This window comes from Netta rufina (assembly GCF_964035555.1).
Source record: "Netta rufina genome assembly, chromosome: Z".
Classification (NCBI taxonomy): Eukaryota; Metazoa; Chordata; class Aves; order Anseriformes; family Anatidae; genus Netta; species Netta rufina.
Window position 1 is genome coordinate 21,248,080 of NC_140126.1, and position 23,986 is coordinate 21,272,065.

The 23,986-nt window shown below is 41.0% G+C and overlaps 1 protein-coding gene across 1 annotated transcript in view; it reads right to left on the minus strand.

Annotated features, from left to right (window-relative positions):
* SCAMP1 (secretory carrier membrane protein 1) overlaps nucleotides 1-21,028 on the minus strand; it is a 41,599-nt gene extending 20,571 nt beyond the window's left edge. The window contains exons 1-2 of the mRNA XM_084304782.1: nucleotides 20,876-21,028; nucleotides 4,862-4,939 (exon numbers count right to left, since the gene is read on the minus strand). Coding sequence (XP_084160908.1) covers nucleotides 4,862-4,939; nucleotides 20,876-20,932 — 135 coding nt within the window. The 5' untranslated portion in view covers nucleotides 20,933-21,028. The remainder of the gene's footprint in view (nucleotides 1-4,861; nucleotides 4,940-20,875) is intronic.
* Between the last annotated feature and the right edge of the window lie 2,958 nt (nucleotides 21,029-23,986).

Consider the following 23,986-nt stretch of genomic DNA (forward strand, 5'->3'; position numbering starts at 1 on the left):
GTGCAATCCATCCATCTGGAGCCTGGAAGACTTCATCCTACATCAAGTATAACAAAAATTAGAAAACAAAACTTGGCACATGCTAAGTAATGTTGTACTTAAAGGAGCAAAGTCTGGCTTACTGGCGTATCAAGCTCATGCCATAGAATTCTGCCCTAATTAAGGTATAATTTACTACGCTTAAGAAATGAAAACAGATGCACTTACTGATCTGCATACACAGGGCCTTGTTGGGATTGTTGTTACTTTTGTTACACGAGCTGTTACTTGTTAGAACTAAGCAAACAGATTAGATACTAGAGATAAAAATCACTGTAAGGACTGTCAAACACTGGAACACGCTGCCAAGTTAGGCCACTGACCCCTGGATTCATTCAAAACTCAGCAGGGGAAGATGCCACACAACGTGATATAGTGGCTTGCTTTGAACAGGGGGGTGAAGAAAATGACCTCCAGAGGTTTCTTGCAGCCTACAACTCGGCACTTATTTTGTCACGCTTGTCCAAATGCTATTGATTATTCATCCAAGTGTTACTGGGGACTTGGGCAGAGGAGAGAGATACCTGACTGACTTAAAACATGGGTAAGATTGAGGAGACATTAGCAGAAAGACACATGATCAGCAATTACCTTTTCTAAGTGTGTAATACTAATTACTCAGACCTGTATTGCAGGGACTGCAATGACTTAGGGCAAGCAAGCTGGTGAAGGGTCTAGAAAACAAGTCTTATGAGGAGCAGCTGAGGAAGCTGGTGTTGTTTAGCTTGGATAAAAGGCGGCTCTGGGGAGACCTTATTGTAATTTAAAACCTTAGGGGAAGGTGTAGTGAGGTGGGGGATCAGGCTCTTCTCCCATGCACCAAGTAATAAGACAAAGGTAAATGGCCTCAAGTTGTACGAAGGAAGATTTAGGTTGGATATTAGGAGACATTTCTTTACTAAAAGGTTTGTGAGGCTTTGGAACAGGCTGTCCATGGAGATCTTCAAGAAATGTGTAGATGTGAAACTTGGTTTAGTGAGGGACTTGTCAGAACTAGATTAAAGGATAGACTGTATGATCTCAGAGGTCTTTTCCAACCTTAATGACTCTGTGACCTCTGGACATTTCTGGATACCATCACATCTTAACATCACAGACAACTGTCCAGGGGAACTGAGTCAACCATTTTTAGAGATCCTACTTCACAGATCCACGGTCTTTGACCCTCACAGCCAGAGGCTACAAGGTACTTAGACCCTGAAATTCAACCAGCCCCACTGTACTGCACCTCTTTCCCAAACTGGGCTTCTTGGACAGATCTTTTTATTTCACTGCTTTGCTGTCACAGCTGTAATGGATGAAGAAGGAAATCAATAAAACCTTTTCTGAAGGGAAGATGCTGGCCAGAGACAATTGCTAAAGACGTTCTCTTGAACAGATCTCCCCATAAGCACGAAGTAGGGTACTTACCAGTAGGGAAGAGTTAGAGGGGAGGGGAGGGGAGGGAAGGGGAGGGAGGAGGTTTTGAAAAGAAATCAGGTGTAACTGTATAAACGATCAATCTGGTTTTATGTTCAAACTTCATACAAACACTACATACAAATTCACTGTCCAGATGCAAGACAGAAGAAGGGGAGCTATACTGGAGCTTACTGAAAAATATGCCTCTAAATAATAATAATAATAATAATAATAATAATAATAATAATAATAATAATAATAATAATAATAATAATAATAATAATAATAATAATAATAATAATAATAAATAGAAACCTGTCTGAATTTAAGAAGAGATTGGACTGTGCACTTAGGCACATGGTCTGAACTTTTGGGTAGACCTGTGCGGTGTCAAGAGTTGGACTTGATGATCCTTAAGGGTCCCTTCCAACTCAGGATATTCTATGATTCTATGATTCTATGAAAAACATGTCTAATGATTTTTTGTCAATTTTTTAATACTTCAATTTGAAAGTGCATGTTACATGCATTAATGTGTCCATGCATGTTTTATGCACAGTGCTCAAAGTACAAGTTCAACATGCACCAGCAAAACTTTAAGAAGCAAGAAAAGATTAAAAGCCTCTTTTAACAGTAAAAAAGAGCTTCTCTTTAACCGTAATTTCATTAAATGATGAAGCAGAAATAATAATTGCCAAATTTCCTCTGTTCCTTGTTTTCAGAAACATAACAAAAGACAAGAAGTCCTCTCCATGGTGACTGCTAAAGACTGAAGATACAAGCTATTTCATCTGACATTTACATTATTCATTTAAAATTGTTTGATTTAACAATCAGAAATAAGATGGGATTTGAAATTTGGTAAGAAAAGAAAAAAAGACTCCAGATTTCTCATGTCAGATATCAAGTAGGTGACACTTGAGACTTAAAATCTATGCCAATTCTCTTTCCTCATTATCTCTAAAGTATTATTTTCCTTCTAAGTTTCCCCCTTCAGGTTTAAAGGATGTAAGTTGACAGAGAAAAGGGAAAAACACTGACAAGCTGGAAAAAAAAAAAAAAAAAAGTGTTTTTTTCCTGTCCTATCCTGATAACCAAGAAAGAATCGATAGCAAGCACCTCCCTTGGCAAAGGGAGAACACAACTGAGCTAATATTGCCAGTGTCAGTATTCAGAATTTTGAGTCACTTTCTCACAGGTAAAACACCAATAACAACAAAAAAATCCATATTTATGTTTGCATTTGCAATAGAGAAATGTGTACCGTCCAGCACGTTTTATTAACCTGGAGGGAAGGGAGACTAAGAGTAATAAATACTGTGTTAGTGCTATACACTAAGATGCCATCTTACCACTAGCTAAGATATATAGAAAAATTTGGATTTATAGCTGCAGCATACCATTCTCAGCTTCCCTAAAAGCCTGAGCTTTGTTACTGTTTTAGCATTGTTACTTACACTGAAACATAAATATCATTTCAACTCACACAAGACAGTGATTCTCAACCTAAAGAGCACAGAAATCTACAGGGCATATTTTGCTACCACCAACCTAAGTCCTTTCTTAGGCACTTCTCACAAGTGCCACTATGATTTTCAAATATTAGAATTGGGATTACCCTCGTAAAACTGCTCAAGATGGATAATCTTTGCAGCAAAGATAGAACATGGCACAGCAGCAACTCAAAGCCTCCAGAAACCATCTGGATGTTTTTGCTGTGTGTTTTGAGTGCTGCTTAGAGCAGTTTCTAACCTTACTCTAATAGACATGATAATCCTACAAGCCTAACATTCACGGACACTGCTTTCCTACTTCTGTTCATTAGAGGCAACCACTTCCACTGTCTCTTCTCCTATTCCAATTCCATGCATTTATACATGCACAATATACCCTTCTCTTGTACACAGAGGTGGTAAGAGAAGACAGGTGACCACCACAGTGTTATAAGTGCATCATCAGGTATCAAAAATCATTCACGTAAATGCTTATCACTTTGGAATAAATAATTACAAGAAACAGAAAGGAAGGTAAGGGAAGTATTGTCTAAAGGCATGATTACTATTGCACTCGTAGTTGACTACACACTTCACTGAAAAGCCTTGCACAAAAAAATCTGTCAAAAACTCTTCTTTCTCTGCAGAAAGCAAGTTGCTCATTCAACAGACAGTTTTAATGAGTTTGGTAACATTTCAGGTTATTCACATGAACGTAGCACCTATTTACTGTATCTGAACACTGAGTCCAAGATTTCCCTCCCATACTTCAATTTTTTTAATTTGAGTGAACATCTGTAATGAGCCATTAGAATTTCTTTTACATGTACTGCTGACTGTCTGAAGGCAGATGACCTCAACCATATACTTCAGTTTTCCTTTTCCCACACAGCCACATGTTGAAAAACATGAACAATAAAACAAGTCCAAGCATCTCTGTAATTTTTTTTAAACAAAATGTACTGTCTTTATGACCTATGGTATGTTCAAAGCAATTTTGAAAATTTTCAGGCTAAAAAAAAAATACAATTTGTGATATTGTGAGTTAGGAAAAAAATCTGGACTTATTTGATATTGCTGCTTGTTGTAAATATGCTGCCTTTAAGAGCTGATCCAAGACATGCTTGAAAAAAGGGTGCTTCCAACACAGAACTATAACGGTATATGAAGCCATAGCACAGCACTACAAAGATTTTAATAGAAACATTCACTATCAGCACATCCAATATCTTCCACAGGAAGTATAAGCATATGTTTGAAAAACACAGTATTTGATTGCTGGAAGTTATATTGGCAGACACTACTCATCCATAGAGTTTGCAGATCTTGCACAAGATCTTCACTATCAGAAGTAACCACTGAGAAGTGTTACAGCACAAATTTTCCATTCCATTCTTTGTATTTTTCTCCCAAAAGCAAAAATGAACACAAAGTAAATAAAAAATACACAAATCAGAAGCAAAAGCCAACTGTGCTTCTATGACATAAATTACTCCTTTAAGTACAATACGACTATTCATAGTCTCTGAACTGTTACTTAAAGTAATGTTTTTCTCACTCTGAACAGAACTTTTAGTCAAATGGAAATCAAAACCAAGATACTTCCTTGGTGTGCCACATCCATATGCTATAAAACTCAGAAAAGCACAAAGCACAGACTACCAGAAGTTTTACTGAATAGGGGAAAAAATGCAGTTTTGTTTTAGCCCCCTTCCAGGAAGAAGGATATTCTGTAAGAGATCAAATTTCACTTAACAAGTCCACAGAATCCTTCGAAGACTGGGGGAATACCCATCCTTACAGATTTTCCATTATCTCTAGGTAACCCTTCACATATTTTACAAAGTCAGTTCCAAACTCCAAAAATGATACCCAACAAGTCTTACCTAAAAAGTTTAACAGCATACTTAAGAAATAAATATGCTTACTGTTCTTGAATCAGAGAAAGGATTGTACTCATCTAGGCCTGGGGGAACATTTCTTGTGACTTGTGTAACAGAAGGATCCTAGAAGAGAAAACAGTTCTGTAAATGTATGGACATGTATATAAGCAACCAGCCAACACTGAAATCATTATATCATAGAAAACTCAGCTTTTGTTTTAATCTAAAAAAAATAAGTTTGTTTCATCAAGAAAGTCTGTAAGTATCCACCTCTTCCTCTGTGCCTGAAGTGGCATCATTCCACTCCAAGCTTCTTAAAAGTCTGGATTAATACACAAACTTCATCCACTATACATTTATAAGGAAGAAAGTTCTCAACAGAGAAGGGAAAAAAACTGTACACTGTTATTTTGACCACTGGTCTTCACAACTATACACCCAACAAACACCACTACAGAAGAGCAAACTTGCTTTAACTTTTAGTATTCCCTATCCAGAAGTCCTTTGGGAACAGGGAAAGCATTTCAAAAAGAGAAGCCAAGGAAACAATGCCCCACAATGCTAAAAAGTACTCTGCTTGAGCTTCTGCCTAAACTGGTAAGATAAAGAAGAACGTACAATTTTTCCCTCCAATGAACTATACAAGAAGGAACGCTCTTTAAGGTTTAGCTTGAAAAAGCAACTTCAGAAGTTAAATATTTCTGCGGTAGGGGTAGGTAGGCTTGGTTCTGTAGAAGTACCTGCAGTCATAGAACAGACTAACTTTATACAAACAAAAATTGTACTTATTCCATGTGGTGCCTGGTTCCACATATGTAATTTCTGTAGTTCGGGTTAAGATTCTCTGTATCTTCAGAACAGAAGAATGAATGAGCAGAGAGATTTATTTCTTTTTAATTATGAAATCCACTTAGTCTGTAAGGGTTAGTTAAATTATGTTTATAGAAATATAGAAAAGTGGGTAATATTTCATATGTATAGAAAATATACAGAGTATCTTTCTGGAGAACAAGTCCTACGAGGAGCGGCTGAGGGAGCTGGGCTTGTTCAGCCTGGAGAAGAGGAGGCTCAGGGGCTACCTTATCGCTCTCTATAGGTACCTCAAGGGAGGCTGTAGCGAGGTGATGGTTGGTCTGTTCTCCCATGTGCCTGGTGACAGGACGAGGGGGAATGGGCTTAAGTTGAGCCAGGGGAGTTTTAGGTTAGATGTTAGGATGAACTTCTTTACTGAACGGGTTGTGAGGCATTGGAACAGGCTGCCCAGGGAAGTGGTGGAGTCACCATCCCTGGAAGTCTTCAAAAGACGTTTAGATGTAGAGCTTAGGGAAATGGTTTAGTGGGGACTGCTAGCGTTAGGTCAGAGGTTGGACTCGATGATCTTGAGGTCTCTTCCAACCTAGAAATTCTGTGATTCTGTGATCTTTAGATACAGTATTTGCTTATTTGTAACATGCACAGATACAATATTTTCATGATTTCCATAGTTTTCTTATGTGAAGGCCAGGAACTTCACCAGATTGCCACAACTTCTCCAACATGATGGCCAGTGACTTAGCAGCTACATCCACTCACTCATCCAGGACCTAGAGATACATCTGATCAGGTCGCATGGACTTGTGCACCTTCAGGTTCCTGAGGTGGTCTCGAACCTGATTTTCTCCTACACTGGACAGTTCTTCATTCTCCCAGTCCCGTGTGGCTGGTGCTCTTGCTGGTGAAGACTGAGGCAAAGAGAGTCACTGAGTACCTCAGCCTTCTCCACATCCTGGATAGCCAGGTCTCCCTTTTGCTTCCAGAGAGGGCCCACAACTTCCCTAGTCTTCCTTTTACCACTGATATACATACAGAAGCCTTTGTTGTTGCCCTTTGTATTCCCTGGCCAAATTTAATTTTAAAAGGGCTTTGGCTTTCCTAATCTGATCCCTGGCTGCCTGAACAATTTCTCTGTACTCCTCCCAGGCTATCTGTCCTCACTTCCACCCTCTTTAGGCCTCCTTGTTCTTTTTGAGTTTGGCTAGGAGCTCCTTTTTCACCCATGCAGGCCTCCTAGTATTTTTGTCCAACTTCCTCTTTGTTGATATGCATCGCTCCTAAGTTTGCAGGTGGGAATCCTTGAATATTAGCCAGCTTTCTTAGGCCCCTCTTGTCTCCAGGGCTTTGTCCCATCGTACTCTACCAAGAAGATGCCAGGAGAGCTGATTTTGGCCTCTTCAGAAGTCCAGGGTAGCGAGCTGACTGTGCTCCCTGCTTGCTGCCCTCAGGATCCTGAAATGCACCGTGTTATGGTCACTGCAGCCAACGCTGCCCTTGAGCTTCACATTCCCCACCAGCCCCTCCTTGTTGGTGAAAAGGAGGTCCAGCACAGCACCTCTCCTTGTTAGCTCCTCTATCACTAGAAGGTGTCATCAGTGCAATGCAGGAGCTCCTGGAATTGCACTGGTGACACTGCAACAGGAATCTCCTGGACTGCCCGTGCCCTGCTGTGCTGTCCCTCCAAGAGTTACCAGGGTGGCTGATGTCCTCCATAAAAACCAGGGCTTCTGAACGTGAGGCTGCTGCTGTCTGTCTACATGTATAGAGGGCCTCATCAGCTTGGTCTTCCTGGTCAGGTGGCCTGCCGCAGACCCCCACTACAATGTCCCCTGTCCCAGCCCTCCCTGTAATGCTGACCCACAAGCTGTCAGCTCCTCACCCATCCCCAGCACTCCAGCTTCTCACTGACACAGTCCCCTTCCTCCTCTCCCCTGCCTGTCCTTCCTGAAGAGCCTGCATCCTTCTCTTACAACACTCCAGTCACAGGGGCATTCCTACCACATCTCTGGACTGCCATGACACCAAATCCAGCAAATGAGAGCAAATATTTCACAAGCTGTAGCCACAAATTTATTAAAATGTAAGGCAATTTAAAAACTTCGGCTATTAAAATGCTCGAGGCAAGGAGAACATTGCTTCAAAAATCTAAAAACTTTGTTGCACATTTCAATTGCATTCACGTGCATATGCACACATGAAAACTAGCCTTTCTGCTTATATAAAATGCTACCACTCTTGGCTAAAGCACACATTTAGCTGGCAAGCAGTATTTTAAAAGTGACTGAACGCAAATCAACCTCTCTTTAAATGGATACAAAGCAAAGTTAAATGCATTTAAAAATCAGCTTTCCTGCATTTGACTTACACAATAATATGTGATTTCAACAAAGCAACCTTGGTGACAGTCTCTCCAATAAGTTAGCCATATTTTCCATTTCCATCCTAGACTTGAATGCACTGGTTAAACTAAAACCTCATTAGGTTTTACATAGACTGACAGAGTATCTTCTTCTAACATATCCTTTATTGAAGGACTGGCATAAAATACTGTGCAGATGAACAATAAAAATAAGAGAAAGCTCAGGGGGGGAGGGTAATATTTGCTCTCTAAATTTGACTACAAATCATTTGAAACATTCAATTGAAAAATCATAATAAATAAGAGAAAAAACGAAATCTGACACTTGAATCGGGCACTAATTACTAGAGTTGCTCATATAAGATCAGTAAAGATGAATCTCTTATAACAAAGTTAATACAAATAAGACAGTTGCATAATTCAAAACACAGGACTGTAAGAAGTCTTATACATCTGAAAACTTTTACCTTACTGTGGTGGTGTATCTTTCCCAAGCAAGCAACTGAGCCCCTTCCCAGTTGCTCACCCCCTCTCCAGTGGGATGGGGAAGAGAACCAGATGGGCAAAAACAAGTAGAACAATTAATGCGTGGGTGTTGAGAAAAAGACAGTTTAAGTGGAGGACAGGACAGGGTGGGCATAAGCGGGAGGAATAACAAAACACACAAGTGATACCAGGGCAATTACTCACCATCTTCCACCAGCAGACTGATGCCCAGCCAGTTATTTTGGATTCCTCTCCCCATATTATTACTGAGCATAACATGCAAAGAATACCAATTTGGTAAAGAAAGGTCATATGTCCCAGCTGTGTCTCCTCCCAGACTCTTGCTCACCCAGGCTACTCTCAGGGGCAAAAGCAGAGTGAGAAACAGAGCAGGCCATCATGGTGTGCAAGCACTGTTCAGCAATAGCTGAAACACTGGCACACTATCAACAGTGTTCTGGTCAAAAAAACAAAATAGCACCATGGAAGTAACTATGAAAAGTAACTCCATCTTAGCCAGACCTAGTACACTTTTTCTAGCCTCTAAACTACAGCGTGAATTAGGATAGAATAAAATGCTCTAATGTTTATTCATGCTTTCTGAATTTTCTTCCACACATTCTCTCAAATAATTGCCTCTTACATACTTAAAAATGTTCTACTGTAGACACATATGAAACTATTGATAGCTAACCACCGGCCATAAAGGGTCAAAAATTATTAAAACTCAAATAGCAGTTAGAACTTGGTTGCTTAAAAAGCAAATTTCAGCACTCCTGTGCTTCGTTGATGCAGTACTAATCAAGTAACTCAACCCGATTGTGCCCTTGAAGAACAATAAATGCAATTATTTAAATAACTAGAATGTCACAGACTCAAGAGATAACCACTCAACAGCAGCAAATTTCCAAAAAGCAGGAAAGAGTGGTCAAGTCAAATTCAGAAAAGCAGTCTACCTTTGCAAATAGGATATGCAAACAATAATAAATATCTGATAAAAGAAAGACTTTCTTCTCCAAGTGTTTCAGGGAAGAGTTGGGAAAAAAGCTCCTTAAATCTCTTCACATACTACTTATGACATTCTACATTGACTCAAAAGAATGACAGGAAATTTGTGCTGAGCTAAACAAGCTTACTACATCAAAAGTTTTAGTTTTAGAAGTAAGTCGTAGAATTAAATACACATTGTAAGTTACAAAAAGCCCTCTATCAGAAGTCCATTCTCCTTTTGAATTAACAATTGCCGTACTTCTGCCAAATACTGCCATTGTTTGCAAAGTTAGCAGTAGCTCTGAAAAAGAAAAACTTAATGACCTCAAGGACAGCAGCTCCATATAAAAAAAAAAGTTTCACTACGTTGTAAAAAATCTGCAAAAACTATTATAGTTCTATTGAAATACACAAAATGAACACCGTCATGCCAGAAGTGATCAAATTGTGCTCTCATAAAACCTCAGTCTGGACTTTCAGAAGAAGTTCATGGGCTGGTGTCTTCCACAAGTTGGAAGACACAAGTAGAAGTAAAACAGAGCTTACAGTGAAAAAGTAATCTCACAGCTGAGAGAGGCAAGTACTAGCATGGAGAACTGCCTCTCTCCTATACTTACTCACTGAGATCTTCTGCAATGCTAGGAAAACATACCTCTGTGGAAAGAAACAAACTCTTCATAATCTGGACACTCAAATTTAAGCTGCTAGACTCTTATTGTTCTGAACATTTACAATGCAGTGAAGAAGTGATGCCAACAGGAGCTACACTTCATATTTCAAAACACTTCCTAGAATTTTCTGAAAAGATTAGACCTGACATTCCAAAGAACATGCACATTTACTGTGCACCTTTTACCTTTCACTCACTGCATCTCACTTCAAAAACACAGCAAATGCCAACTCATCTAGATGCAGTGAGAAAACTGTGAGACACCCGGACTCATTGCTGCAGAGTAATAAAACATTTAACTTAGCAGTTTATCAAGGTTTGAATAATGAACAATGAACAATAAACATCTGCAGAATGACATACTCACAGAGTGACATTTAAATGAGTGCTATCAAATTTGTACATTCCGTGACACACATATCCTTGTGGTTAACGAGAAAGTACATAGAACCAGAATATTCTACATGAATAACTAAATCTAAGCTGGCATAACTTATTTTTCTATAATCAATATTCCACCTGGATAAACTATTAAAATGCGCTATTTTTTAAGCTATTTGTGTTCATTAATACTAAGAAACAGGAAAAAAAATCCCTAAAGATAGGTTCTGATAGGGAATAGATAATATACAAACCAGCAGTATGACTGGAACCACAAAGCATCCAGAGACCTTAATCACTTATCCTGCATGATTTCAGTGATAAAAAATTGGGTTACTCCCAGAAAATGCGTAAGATTTGGAGTTTCTGGGACCAACTTTAAATACCTGATGTCAGCCACTAAACTGGGCAACTACAGAATGCCTGGTCCAACCCCAGACTGAGAAGACCATGTCCTGGTGGACTAGTATTTCTGCCCCAAAACAGACCTGCCCTTCCACTAACTCCTTGCCACAACCCAGTTTTCCTCAGCCACCCAGCCAGCGCCTGCCCCTTACAGTATAGAACCCTGCAATTCATCTTGCTTACTCAGATTCTTGTTTCTTCTTTTCGCTTCATACCTCTTTCTCCAGTCTTACCTCACTGAAGCTCCTGCCGGTCCAGCACCTTGAGCTTCTGACCTTTTGTTTAACTGTTACTCATAGCGATCAGGGAGCAGAATTTAAGAACAGTGCACTGTTCATACCCAGATACCACAGCCATTGGTGGTGCATTGCAGTCACACAGATGACATCTCAGTCACACATTTCAGATGACATATTCAAGATCTGAATTATTTGACAAGACTGGAGTTTTAAGAAATCAGCACAACCTAATTGACTGTTTTCCATCTTAACTTTCACTGTACCTCATTCTTCTAGTCTCTATCCCGCAACATCCACCTCAAAAGCAAAGATTAGAATCACTTTACTTGAAAGTCAAGAAGCACCCCAGTATTTACATCAAGAATGGGGAAATCAGAAAAAAAAGTAAAAGCAAATAAACCCACAACACATCTCACATTGGCAATGGCAAGAGCACTTATAGAACTGTTAAGAATGTGCACTGTTCTAGGTTAACAAATTACTCTCATATCATTCAGGCACAGATAAAATTAACTGATATCCAGTTAACACAGAGGGTATATAAAGCCAACTAATGGTAAGTTAAGGGGAAAAAAAAAAAAGTAAGGAATGTAGCCTGAGCCACCCCCCACCCTTAGCCAGGGAGCATGTGGCTGAAATGGTGCAGAACAATCCATTCCATGCAAGTTTTTATTGCTTTAAAAAAAATCAAATTAAAGGGAACAGAGACCTCTGTTGTCTAGGAGACCAAAACTAGTCATCAGCTAACAGTTTTCATTAATACAGAACAGATTAACAAATTAAAGACTAAAGAACTAGATAAATCTGTAATGACTCTTTGTATTACTGTTCACTGGGAATCGCTCCAGCATTGTTCCACCACGACTAAGATGGTTTATAGCACACATGGCACGAAAATGTTCTGAACAATGCCACCAGCAAAGTTTACATTGTTACCTGTGACTTGCATTTCTTTCAAGCTGGTCAGCTGAGAACTAGGAATCCTCTACCCTTTAAGGTGTCCTTTAATTTGTTAAAAAACAGGCTGAACTACAATGTAATAAATTTGAGGAAGTGTTCTTCAGCTTCCTTTTCCCCCCCTTAATGGAACTAAATGAGTGACATCATTGATGTTAAGCAAATGTACACGTAATGTTTAATTTAGTTCAGTATGGTTTGCTTCCAAGGAAGTAGAAACAGAGGTCAAGAAACACAGTTAATAAACACTCACTCAAAACACCGATTTGGATAGGGATTCTAATGGTTTTACAGCACATCAGCAACTGAAAATAAGAATTCCAAATTAAAATTGCATAGCCTAAATAGAGAAAAAATAGAGAAAAAGAGGAAAATAGAGAAAAAACTGCAGGAAACAACAGGGATAAATGCATAAAATACTTGTATTATGAAAAGAACAGGGGCAGGAAAGGCAACTACTTCAAAAACAGGATAGCAAGGTAATTCTTAACACCAGTTGACAAGGACAAGTAAACAAGACAACTAAATATCTTTCAAGACTCAGATCACGTTACCAGGAGTGTCCTACATCAAAAGAATATACTAATTATGTTGTTTGGGAACAGATAACACTGGATTTGCACGTGACAGGTTTTTATCAGCTTTTCAATTTACATAGGAATCATGGGGCAGCATGAAAAAAATACCTGTGTAGACTGACAGAAGTATGCCTGGTTAGACTTGGTAAAAAAAAAAAAAAAAAAAAAAGATTAAGGAGAAACAATCCACTATGAACATACAAGTGGATTTTCAAAGAGGATTAATTATTTTTGGTGAATGAAGTCAGAACAAGAAAATATAGAAAGCAATTAATTGGAAAAATAGCTTCTTAAGTACAGCTGAGGGAAGAATATGAGGGAGGAATAAGCTGTTGCAGGCAATTCTACAAGTCTTCATTTTTGGCCTTTGCTCAGCTTAAGTCCAAGGAAGAATGATCTCTCAATGACAAGAGTGGTTTCAATCCACGTTGAGAAAACAGCTCCCCTCATCACAAAAACACTTACAAGATGAAGCCTGATTATACCAATCCTATCATCTTCCTTGAAGACATCAGTCACTGGCTACCTTCAGCTCTACCACCATATATAGTTTTTGTCCCTTGCTTCAAGATTCTCACAAATAACTTCATCCTACCCGCCTTAACAGTCACTGACTCTATCTGGCTTTTACTGTGCCAACTTTTACCATCCCATAATCACATTCACCTAGCTATGCATTTTCCCATTTGCTTTTTATGCCTGGAGGGAGGTTCCCAGAGAGCAAAAGAGGCAGAGCCACAGTTTTATCCTCCTAACTATTCAACATGCTTAGCAAAGGTATCTTCAAAAAATGGACTGCATGCAGACTAGAAGCAAGAAACAAGTGTAGCAGGACTGAATCCAAACTGGTAAATGCATGCTAAGGAAGTCATGAGATTAGATCCATAAATCTAGCAAAGTCAATCTTTACCAGCTAGGATTTCTTACCTGTAATTCTCCTACTAAAAGGCTGCTCCAGTATTTCAGTCCCAAAGATAAGAACCCCTCTTCTCCAAGCCTTGGTCTAAATTTACAACTGATGATTTACACCTATCTTTAAGTATGATATAAACTTCCACAACAGTTTAGTTCCATCTCTCATCACTGTGTCCCCAATGAAATAACCTTATAGCTTGTGTTTTGCTGCATGAAAAGGATAAACTCTTTTAATTTCAAGATAGGCTCTCTGTTTATTATCACAAATTATTTCCTATACTGCATATTAGCCTTTTCTAAATGTGAATAATAACTAATTATACACATTCTGCTAAGAATTTGTCTAGTTTTATTTGACAGCAACAGTTGCACTTCCTGCTTGCTCTCTGTGGAGTCCTTCCTTAGATGACACCAGAAAGTTAAACAACAAAGCAACAAAAAATGACTGGAACTTACGTTCATTGGCCTGAGGTTTTCCTGACACCTTGATCAAACAGAACACAAACCACACCACTCCTCATAAAGGAATGAGCTCCTGAGAGCAATCAAAGCTGCTGCTGTTTCAGTTAAAACTCTCTATGATATACTTCACTTTCAATGTGTCCTCCTGAGCATTCTTGGGGAGATTTCCAACAAAGTTTACCTTCTGACAATAAAATAGGAAGATAACTATAATTGGCCAGCAATGGGTATCAAAGCTTTTTTTCCTCCTGTGTTAACTGTTGGTTCCCAGCTTTTAAATTAAGAACTGAGACTTGGAAAACAATATAGCCTGCACATGAAAAGAGTGTCTTTCAGACCCGTAACAGCATCTACATTCAACCAGATTAAACCTCTAAAATTGCAGTCTGCACATGTTCAGTAAAGATTCAGTATAAATCAAACAAAAACTCCCCGAAGACTTCCTTCCTGCTCATGCCACAACAAGCTGCACACAGACAAGCTTTGAGAAGATATTCGTGTTTTGATGCAGTATCAAACATTGTTGGTTATTCATGCTTTATTTCTCCCTTCATCATTGTCAACTCCAGGAAGATTAAAAAGTGACATGAATTTCACAAACAGCAATTTAATTGTGATTTGCATACTTTTCTATCCTAGTTTTACATTAATAGTACGAACAGTTTATATTTAACAATACATGTATAAAGGAAGCCTTAATGCATTGCAGCAACAATATATATTTTAATCTATGATTAAAAACCACTTACTATGAGAAAGAACTGCCTAGAAGGTAATGCTTGGAGGAATTAATGGCAAGTACAGATATGGTCTTTATTTTGCCTCTAATAAAGCTGAGTAACTACCAGAACAGTTCTTTCACTATTTCAAGTTTAACATCTCAATCACTGATCAGCCACTGCGCCCTTACCTCCACCCTCCCTCCCCCCACAAATGGCATTAAGAGGTTTCCACTATAGGACCGCCAGAACACAAATATTAAATAGGATACTGCAAAAGTAGCCAGCTGGGGTTTCTTACACTTGGCTCTCAAGCAGTGCTCATTGTAGGCCACAACAGCTGATAGAAGCAGAGCTCTGAATGGTTCTGAGCTACTGAGCAAGCCAAATTCCTGACCTCTGAAACCAAGAAGGCCACAGCAGTCCCATCTTGCAATGAAGTACAGGATGCCTAACAGAGCACTGTGGTGGTTTCACACTGAGGGCTAGCTAAACAACAGAGAAGTTACAATAAAAAAGAGCTCAAGGGTTGAGATACAGGTAGGGAGATTACTGACCGATTACTGTCACAGGCAAAACAGACTCAGCATACGGAGATGAATGGAACGTGTTGCCTATTACTAAGAGACTAAAGCAGAGAGAAACTAAAAGTAAACTTGACACCTTTCTAGACATCCATCCACCTTCTGCCTTCTCCCCCAAGTGGCACTGGGGAACAGTGTTTGTGGTCAGGCCCTGACGCTTCATCTCCACCGCTCCTTCTTGGTCACTCCATGCCCCTGCTCCCCGTGGGTCCCTCCCACAGGATGCTGTCCTTCCCAAACTGATCCTGCGGGGGCTGCCCACAGGCAGCAGCTCTTCAAGCACTGCTCCCACACGGCTCCATACCACAGGGCCCATCCATTCCCCAGGAGCAAACTGCTCCAGCACGGGTCCCCCACGGGTGGGGGCAGCTCCCCCCAGACCCCCTGCTCCTGCGTGGGCTCCTCTCCACGGGCTGCAGCTCCGGCCCGGGGCCTGCTCCTGCGGGGGCTCTCCATGGGCCGCAGCCTCCTCCAGGCCACATCCACCTGCTCCACCGGGGGCTCCTCCACCCATGGGGGGGCTGCAGCGTGGAGATCTGCTCCATGTGGGACCCATGGGCTGCAGGGGGACAGCCTGCTCCACCAGGGGCCCCTCCACAGGCCACAGGGGAACTGCTGCTGCCTGCCTGTAGCACCTCCTGCCCTCCTGCTGCACTCACCTGGGGGCTGCAGGGCTGCTGCTCACTCCTCTCTCCCTGCTGCTGCAGCACAGTATATTTCCCCCCTGCCCCCTTTCTTCAATCTGCTCTCACAGTGACACAAACAATATCACTTCTTGGCTGGGCTCAAGCCAGCAGTGGGTCCCTTTGGAGCCAGCTGAAACTGGCCCTTATCTAACATGGGGCAGCTGCCGGGCACTGCTCACAGAGGCCACCCCTGCAGCACCCTCCTACCAAAAGCTTGCCACATGAACACAACACAAGCATCATGTCTCAGCTATTCTCAACACCCCCCCCATCCTCAGCTCTGGAAGGATGTTTTTCTTTGTAATGCTGAAGCCTTTCCATATAATGCAAAACTGATACTAATGCAATGCTTTCTAACACTTCACTGAAAATTTGAAAAGTATGCAGCTAGAAGTGACATTTAATAACTATTAAAAAATGTTCCAGTTTTAATAGATTATGGTGCAATAAAAGCATTGAAGTACCCTCCTGAAATCTATCTATCACATAGGGCAGCTAAAGGACACTTTCAACATCATTATTTTCAGCACTAAATTATGCAGGATTTTGAGGAATTTATAAAATTTGAAATCGTGAAGGGAAACCAGACAATAAAATCAGACAAATTAATTGGGTACATTTCATAATCATCTACAAGAATGAAAACAAAGTTATGCACGTAGGCACACAACTCTCCAAATAATTAAAGTTCTGATCCTTCAAAAATGATTAGGCCTTCCCTACCTTGCTGCAAGTGTCTGTCATTTCAGCTTCACTTGAAAAACAGCAGCAAGGTGCTAACTATATAGATTCTGCTGCTATAAAAGGTGGCATTTGTCAATTCACTGCTACCTTCAGCATCAGACCTTCAGCTTGTACATCCTGCTGAACCAGATAGAAGATTCACTTGTGTTCATGTGAGTCAGATTAAGTGCAATATCCAAATAATCACTGGAACCAGCTCTGTAGTAAAGTTAAGCTCTAACATATACTTAGCTGCAGTGACTCAAGTAATCCTGTGACCTCAGTGGTGGCAACTCAGGCGTCTCATGCCATTTTTAGATATCAGAGCGTTTCAGACATCCACAAAAGAAGGGCAGTCATGACAGAGCAATGAAAGACCCACTCTTTTTGGAACAACAGCTGGAGGTTAGCCACTGTTTGGATACCCAATCCCACCCAAAGTAACTACTTCCATAATTAACATTATATACTTTCAAGTGTTTTCATGATCATGTGCTTCCACACTGTAACTGAACAAGACAGAGGATTCCTCATCCACATTACTTAGTAGTTTTTACTTGAAGGTCACCACTCGCATTTAAACACAAATGTATCTTACTTTTCAGTTCTAACACAATTCCTATTGTATCAAAAACCTGCTCAGAGCTCTGATCATACCAGATGAAGTGATAGAATTCATCACAGAATTGAGTTTTGAACTCCACAGTCACTCGGAAGTAACCACGTCTGGACAATTGCACAAACCTTTTGCAGTCTGTCAGCCAGGCCATAAAGGTCTGTCGAATTCATCTCTTTAATTAAACAAAAATAAATAAATAAAATATTCTCTTAGTTGTAGTATCATTCACATTAAAAAAAAAAAAAACACAACATGTTTTGTGGTAATTGAGTTGTGCAGTGGTTTCAGAGTAGATAAAAACCTACACTGGATTTCAAGAATGCAGGTTCAGAACCTTTGCACCTGTAGCATCTCCCAAGATAAGACTACAACCATACTCTATCCTACAACATTAAAAAAAAAAAAAAAAAAAAGGCATACCAAGGAGACAACCACACTGGAAGAGGTTTAAGCTGATTTCAGAAATCTACCTACGGTTTGTCAAACAAAATTTATTTCATACCATTTTCATCTCTCCAAGAATAAACTGCCAGAACATCAAGGACACTCAAGCTCCTCCTACGTGGTCAAAACTGTGTCATCACTGAGGACTTGTCTGGTCATCATGGGACTGCTGGATGACTCTAGTTACTTTTGCTGGACCTGATCTTGATGCAAAACTGACTTCCTAGCTTGGCCTGCCCCCTCGCCGTGGACTTGCCTGGCACTCTTGACTCCTGGCTGAACGCTGCTGCCATCACCGGACCGGCTTTGCTCGCCTTGTCTGGGTGCGCCGGGGCTCCACCATTTGCCAGTGAGAATGGTACGGGTGAGAATTCGTGCTCACAATATATGACAAGTGCTTCTCATTGAAGGAAACAAAATAGCTTTCATTATTAGACCATTTTCATTTACAATACTTCAGGTTACACCAAATGTATATTTCTATATAATGCTGGTGCATCAAATTACAGCAGGATTACCACATTTTCACCTGTATGGAACATGAGTGCACTTTTTTCAGCACAACTGTAACGTGATCTTTTTAATATTAGAATGCTACGCATCTGTGTGTTTCCTTACCCTTTGTCTTTCAAATTGTAACATCTCTTGGTTTGGTTGGTACACCATCCGGAGAACAGCTATTTATAGAGGAATACCGCAATACCAAAGGCATAACAGCCTTTGGGTTCATCTTGAGGTTTTTTGTTTTTTAACGTGGTACTGTTTTAAAACGAGAGGTTAAATAGCTGTCATCTCAAAATCAATGGTATTTCCTGATCAATCTAAGCAAGCAAACACTTGAAGCAAGAATTTCTGTTTTACAAACCAAATTCATTTCCTCCCAGGAGATATGAAACCAGAAATATAATTTATTTTTATGTTTCCAAAAGGATTAATTACCCAAAACAACAGCAAACTATATGTTTGTACGTGCTCCATCCCTCCTCCCCCGGAACACTTTTTTCTCCACTCAACATCAAAAAAGAAACTGCTGAAATTTTTACCAAAAGGCATGTGAAAAGTAATAGGAAACCTCACAAGTAGATCACAGACAACTAGTAAAAATAAAATACTTAAAAGAAAGCAGTATCTGTCTTCAACCTTGGCGACAACTCTTCCATGTGATGCCCCTCCCTCCTTTCTCTGCCATACTGGTTTGTTATTTTACACAGGCACAGGAAGTGGCTGCAAATGTAAGGAAAAAAACTAATCTCTTCATCCATAAAATTATCAAGCACAGACAAATAATATGAATAAATTTGAATAAAGTGTTCAGACAACATGACTTGGGTTTGTCAGGGTCCATCTGGAAATACTGGTTCTATGTGTAAAGCACCTTAAAACACAGTCAGGCTAAACTGAAATCCAGATGCACATTAATTTCAATGTTGTCATGCCAACAAGATGACAATCAAGGCTTGTCTTACACACAAGGCCTTCTGCCCCTTGAAGTAAATAAGTGGATGAGTAAAGGTATGCAGCGTTACCTTTTGCGGGCAGAGGAATGAGACAGAAGGTAGCAGAGACTGAAAGAAGTGAAAAGAAAAGAACCTTCCAAGAAAGAAAAAGCATACAGCTTTCCTAAAACTACTCCTGCAAGTAAGAAATCCAGAACTATGTTTAACAGGGAGCTTCAAGGTACAGAGCAGTTGTTTTAGAGTACTTCTATCACGATGCATTGCAGATGAGAAACAAGAGTGTGGATTTTGCCTAACAACAGAAATCTCTCCCTGAAGAGAAGTGGGAATAAGCTGTGGCACTTTAAGCAATGTCCTTAAACTGTATGTATGTATGGTTGAAGCAGGTCCCTAGCTTATGTCTCAAAAACACTACACAGATCAAGTTACCTGGGCCAATGAGCCATGCAAGGGCAACTATACTGTTTCCATCCCTGTTTCCACTTTGGGTATCTGTACATAATAAATTTGCTATGTATTATTTTCATCACTTCCACAAAAAAAAAAAAAAAGGGAGGAAAAGCATCACATGCTTTTGTTGCTGAAGACATATTCTAGAACAATGACACCTTTTGGTGCTTGCTGCCAGGAGGTACTTAAAGAACAGTGCTCAGAGCTGTTGGTGCCTGTCCAAGCTACCGTTGGTGGCAATCTGAGTGCCTGGGCTGCTGCTCCTCCTGAACGCCAGTGCACTCCGTGAAACACGAAGTGAAAACACGGCGACTGGCCTGACGAATACACTTCACTAAATTCTACATCCATAAAAACTGAACTGGCAGACAGACTACAACAAATAAATTAGTCCACAATAACACCCCGTGCCTCCAGCCGCTGCTTGTACAGAAGTACCGCTGAAATGTGACAGCTCAATTTCTACACGGCTTAATTATTCCTGCTGGCAGCCTACACACACTGGCGTGCCTTAAGTCTCGGCGTGATATAAAAACGAAGTACGAAAGAAGTACGATTACCGAAGGAGCTGAAGGAATTAAGACGAACTGGATTCAAAATGGTAAAGGGCAGGTAAGCAGCGGAGGCACGCAAAGGAGGTCAGCTCATCCTGACAGCTGCGGGAGTAAGGGCACGGTCCTCAGCTGCCAGCCAGGGACCGCCTGCTCCAGCCGTGCCTCGCAGCACAGCAGCCTCGCCAGACGCGGGGCGGCCATGCCGAGCCTCCTGGGAAGCAGCTGGGGAGCCGGGCAGGGCGGCAGGTGGGCTGCGGGGCTGGGAGGAGGCCGGCTGAGGGCGAAGGGCTGCGCTGTGTGGGGCGCCCCGGCAGGCGGGGAGACCCTGAGGCGTCACCCACGCGCACCTGCAGACACCACGCCGGGTTTAAAAAAAAAAAAAACAAAAATAGAAATTATAAAGTGCTTGAAGCGCGATTTATACGCTCGCAGCTGAAGCACTGAGGGTGAAACAGGGCGGCCCCAGCTCGCCAGGCGGCTCCCCCCGTCCCCCACCAGCGCTGCCCCTGCCCCCCCCGGAGCCGCGCAGCACCGCCAGAGGACCCCCCCCCCCCGGGCCGTGCCTCACCTTGAAGGGGTTGTTGAGGTCCGGGTCGGCGAAGGGGTTGCTGTCGAAGTCCGACATGGCGAGGGCTGCGATCCGCGGCTGGCGGCCCTGGCCCTGCGGCGCCCCCCCCGGCGCTGTCAGCAGCCGCTGCGGCCCGGGCCCCAGCCCGCCCCCTCCGGCTCCCAGCGCCGGCCTCCAAAATGGCCGCCCCGGAGGTGATGTCGCGGGGCGGGGCGGGGCGCGGAGGAGGGAGAGGGGAATGGGAATGGGGGGGTCGGGGCCCTGCTGAGGAGAAAAGCTGGGAGGAGGCAGCTGCTGGGGGCACCGGGCGCGATTTGGTTCACAGATCCTGTCAAAATATGAAATGCTCCATTCTGGGCATCGAGCAATAGCAGTCTAAGTCGAGGCAGCGCTTCAAAAAAAAACAAACACTGAATCCCGATTTCTTTCACATGAATCCCTTCACACGCTTTCTAAATAACTTACCTAAACCTTTATTAAAATACAAAGGGAGTTTTGAGACAGGTTAGCCTTCAATCTACCTAAAATAAATTGCTATGAGAGTAAAATCGACCATTTTGGTATTCAAATGTGATTCCCTCCCTCCCCCCCTCACATAACCACAAGCCGAGCGTGGGGTACACTGTTTAGGTTTAATGAAGACTGGCTCAGGATGTTAACACCTTTTTGTACTTTAATGGCTCTGCATTCATTACTATCATATATCGCTAATCCCAACCCAACACTGAGAGTCGTTGTTATGGCGGTGTTCCATCAGCAAATCAGGAAAAGTCCTGCATATACAAGAGAATTAATTTTGTATGGATCAGTGAAAAAAACAATAATTGCTGCAAGGTTTGCTGTAATTTATGTAGATGTTTCTCAATTATTTCTGAAGGACTGTCAGGTATAAGATGATATGCAAATGGGACAAATCATAAAAGCACGGCTTCTAAGAAGCAAAACACTTTCAACTTTTTTTTTGTTGCTATGAAGTGTAAAATACTTCGTGCTTCAAAAAACACAGAGGCTGCTGTTGTACGATCAACAAAAGTACATTACAGTATTAGACACAATCGTTCATATAACTCACTTATCATGACAGAAAATTAAATCATGTTGTTTTCTAATATTTGCCCAGGGCTCAATATATCATAGCTCAATGATACATGTTGATAGTTTGAAAGCTGTGTGCACTGGCAACTGTATATTTGTTCCTTTCAGCTGAACATGACTGAACTAATGCATACATGCCTGAGTCAGTGAATGTTTGACTGAAAAGAGCATCTTTTCCTGTGTGGCTACTGGTGCTTCAGATCATGATCATAGCAACCTGCTTCTGATAATAATTTATTTGTGCACAGTTAAAGGAGAACAATCTGTCATCTCATATGACTTCCAAGGAATTAAGATGTTTTTGAAAGGATAAAAATTATTTTACAATTAAATGATACCATTTTGACAATGTATCATTGCTTGCTCATAAAAATGTTAACTTTGTGAGATAGCGACTAACAGCTAGCTAATAGAAAATGTGAATGAACAACAGCTTTCAAATAATTGTTTAGCTTATTGCTTAGATGTTTCAGAATTAGAGAAGATACATGATTAGCCAAGAATGTCCCTCCACAAAAAGTCTTCTCTACACCTTATTTTGATAGAATCATAGAATCATTTAGGTCAGAAAAGACCCCCAAGATCATTTAGTCCAATCTTTAACTTGGCACTGCCAAGTCCACCATTAAACCATGCTACTAAACACTACCTCTACATGTTTTCTGGAGACCTCCAGGAATGGTGACTCAACCACTTCCCTAGGCAGTCTGTTCCAATACTTCACAACCCTCTCAGCAAAGAAATTTTTCCTAATATTCAACCTAAACCTCCTCTGTTAAGCAAAATGACTGGCATGGAAGATTGACTGCTAGAAACTCATCTAGAGGAAAGAAGCCTGAGAACTCCTTGGTAGAATGATTAGATCATATGTATTTTTAATGTCTTGTTGAAAGTTTAGTCAGCAGATAATTGGTTTGTTAGGTAAAACTTTAACTAAAATGTTATTCAATAATAGGTTTTGGAGGAATTTAAAATAGCAAGAATGCATAAGCCACTCTTTTTCTAGGTCTTAGAGCAGAGAGATTTTACTTACAAAATATGAGGAAGATTTTATCTTTGGAGAAAGAAAAAAAAAGTGTAGTACATGAGCACTTCAGGATAACAATAAAGGTCAGGAGCTGCAACATTCCCACAAAATTTTTGCCTTAAGTTAAAAGAAGGAAAATTGGGGGAATAATTACTTGGGATAACAGATTTCACTTTTTTCTGTGTGCTCTGAGGACATGCTACAAAATACCAATATCAGATCATTCGTGGCTTGAGCAAGGAATCATTTCTGCTCACCTGGAATGACATTGCTCAATGTTATGTCATTCAAAATGAAGGTGAAAGATGTCCCTAACAGGGCCATCAGTCTCTGCTTCTCTTCCTGTTCCCTGTAGTCCTATTTTGCTGTCTTTGTTAGGGGACTGTGCAAAGGAAGCATATCATCAGCAAATCATTCTTCCTTCAGTTTACTTTCCCTGTGGACCAATTGCTGTTCCTCATTCAAGGAGCAGAGCCCTTACCTCTCCCATGACAGGTGATCCCTGTATCTTAGGAACATGCAGGCACAGCATAGCTATCACCAGCATGAAAAGTCTTCTCTTTGCTCCCAGACTGGACTCACTGCCTGTTTTCCATCCCACAAGCAGCAGAAGTGAGCATAGGCTCTGGAGTCACACTGCATGCCATGAGCACATTTACAGAACCCAGCAATCATTAGCACAGGCCAAAAGAGCATGTAATCCTGTTTTGGATGTAATTGTGGAAGGAGGGTTACTACTTCTGGAAAAAGAGTTACTTATTTGTCTAGCTGAGGATAAAAGGATAAAACATCTGTTGTCCAAAGAGTTTGACAAGTGTGGATAAAGCCACGCACTGCAGTAAATGATGCCTTTAAGAGAATGGCTAACCAACCGGGGAGGCAGAGTGTGGGAGTGATGAATAGTAAGCTGCAGTCATGAGTGAAGATACGTCAAAGTGAACACATGCTGTTTGGGAGTGGGGAGATTGTTCCAGGCAGTCATGGAGCGA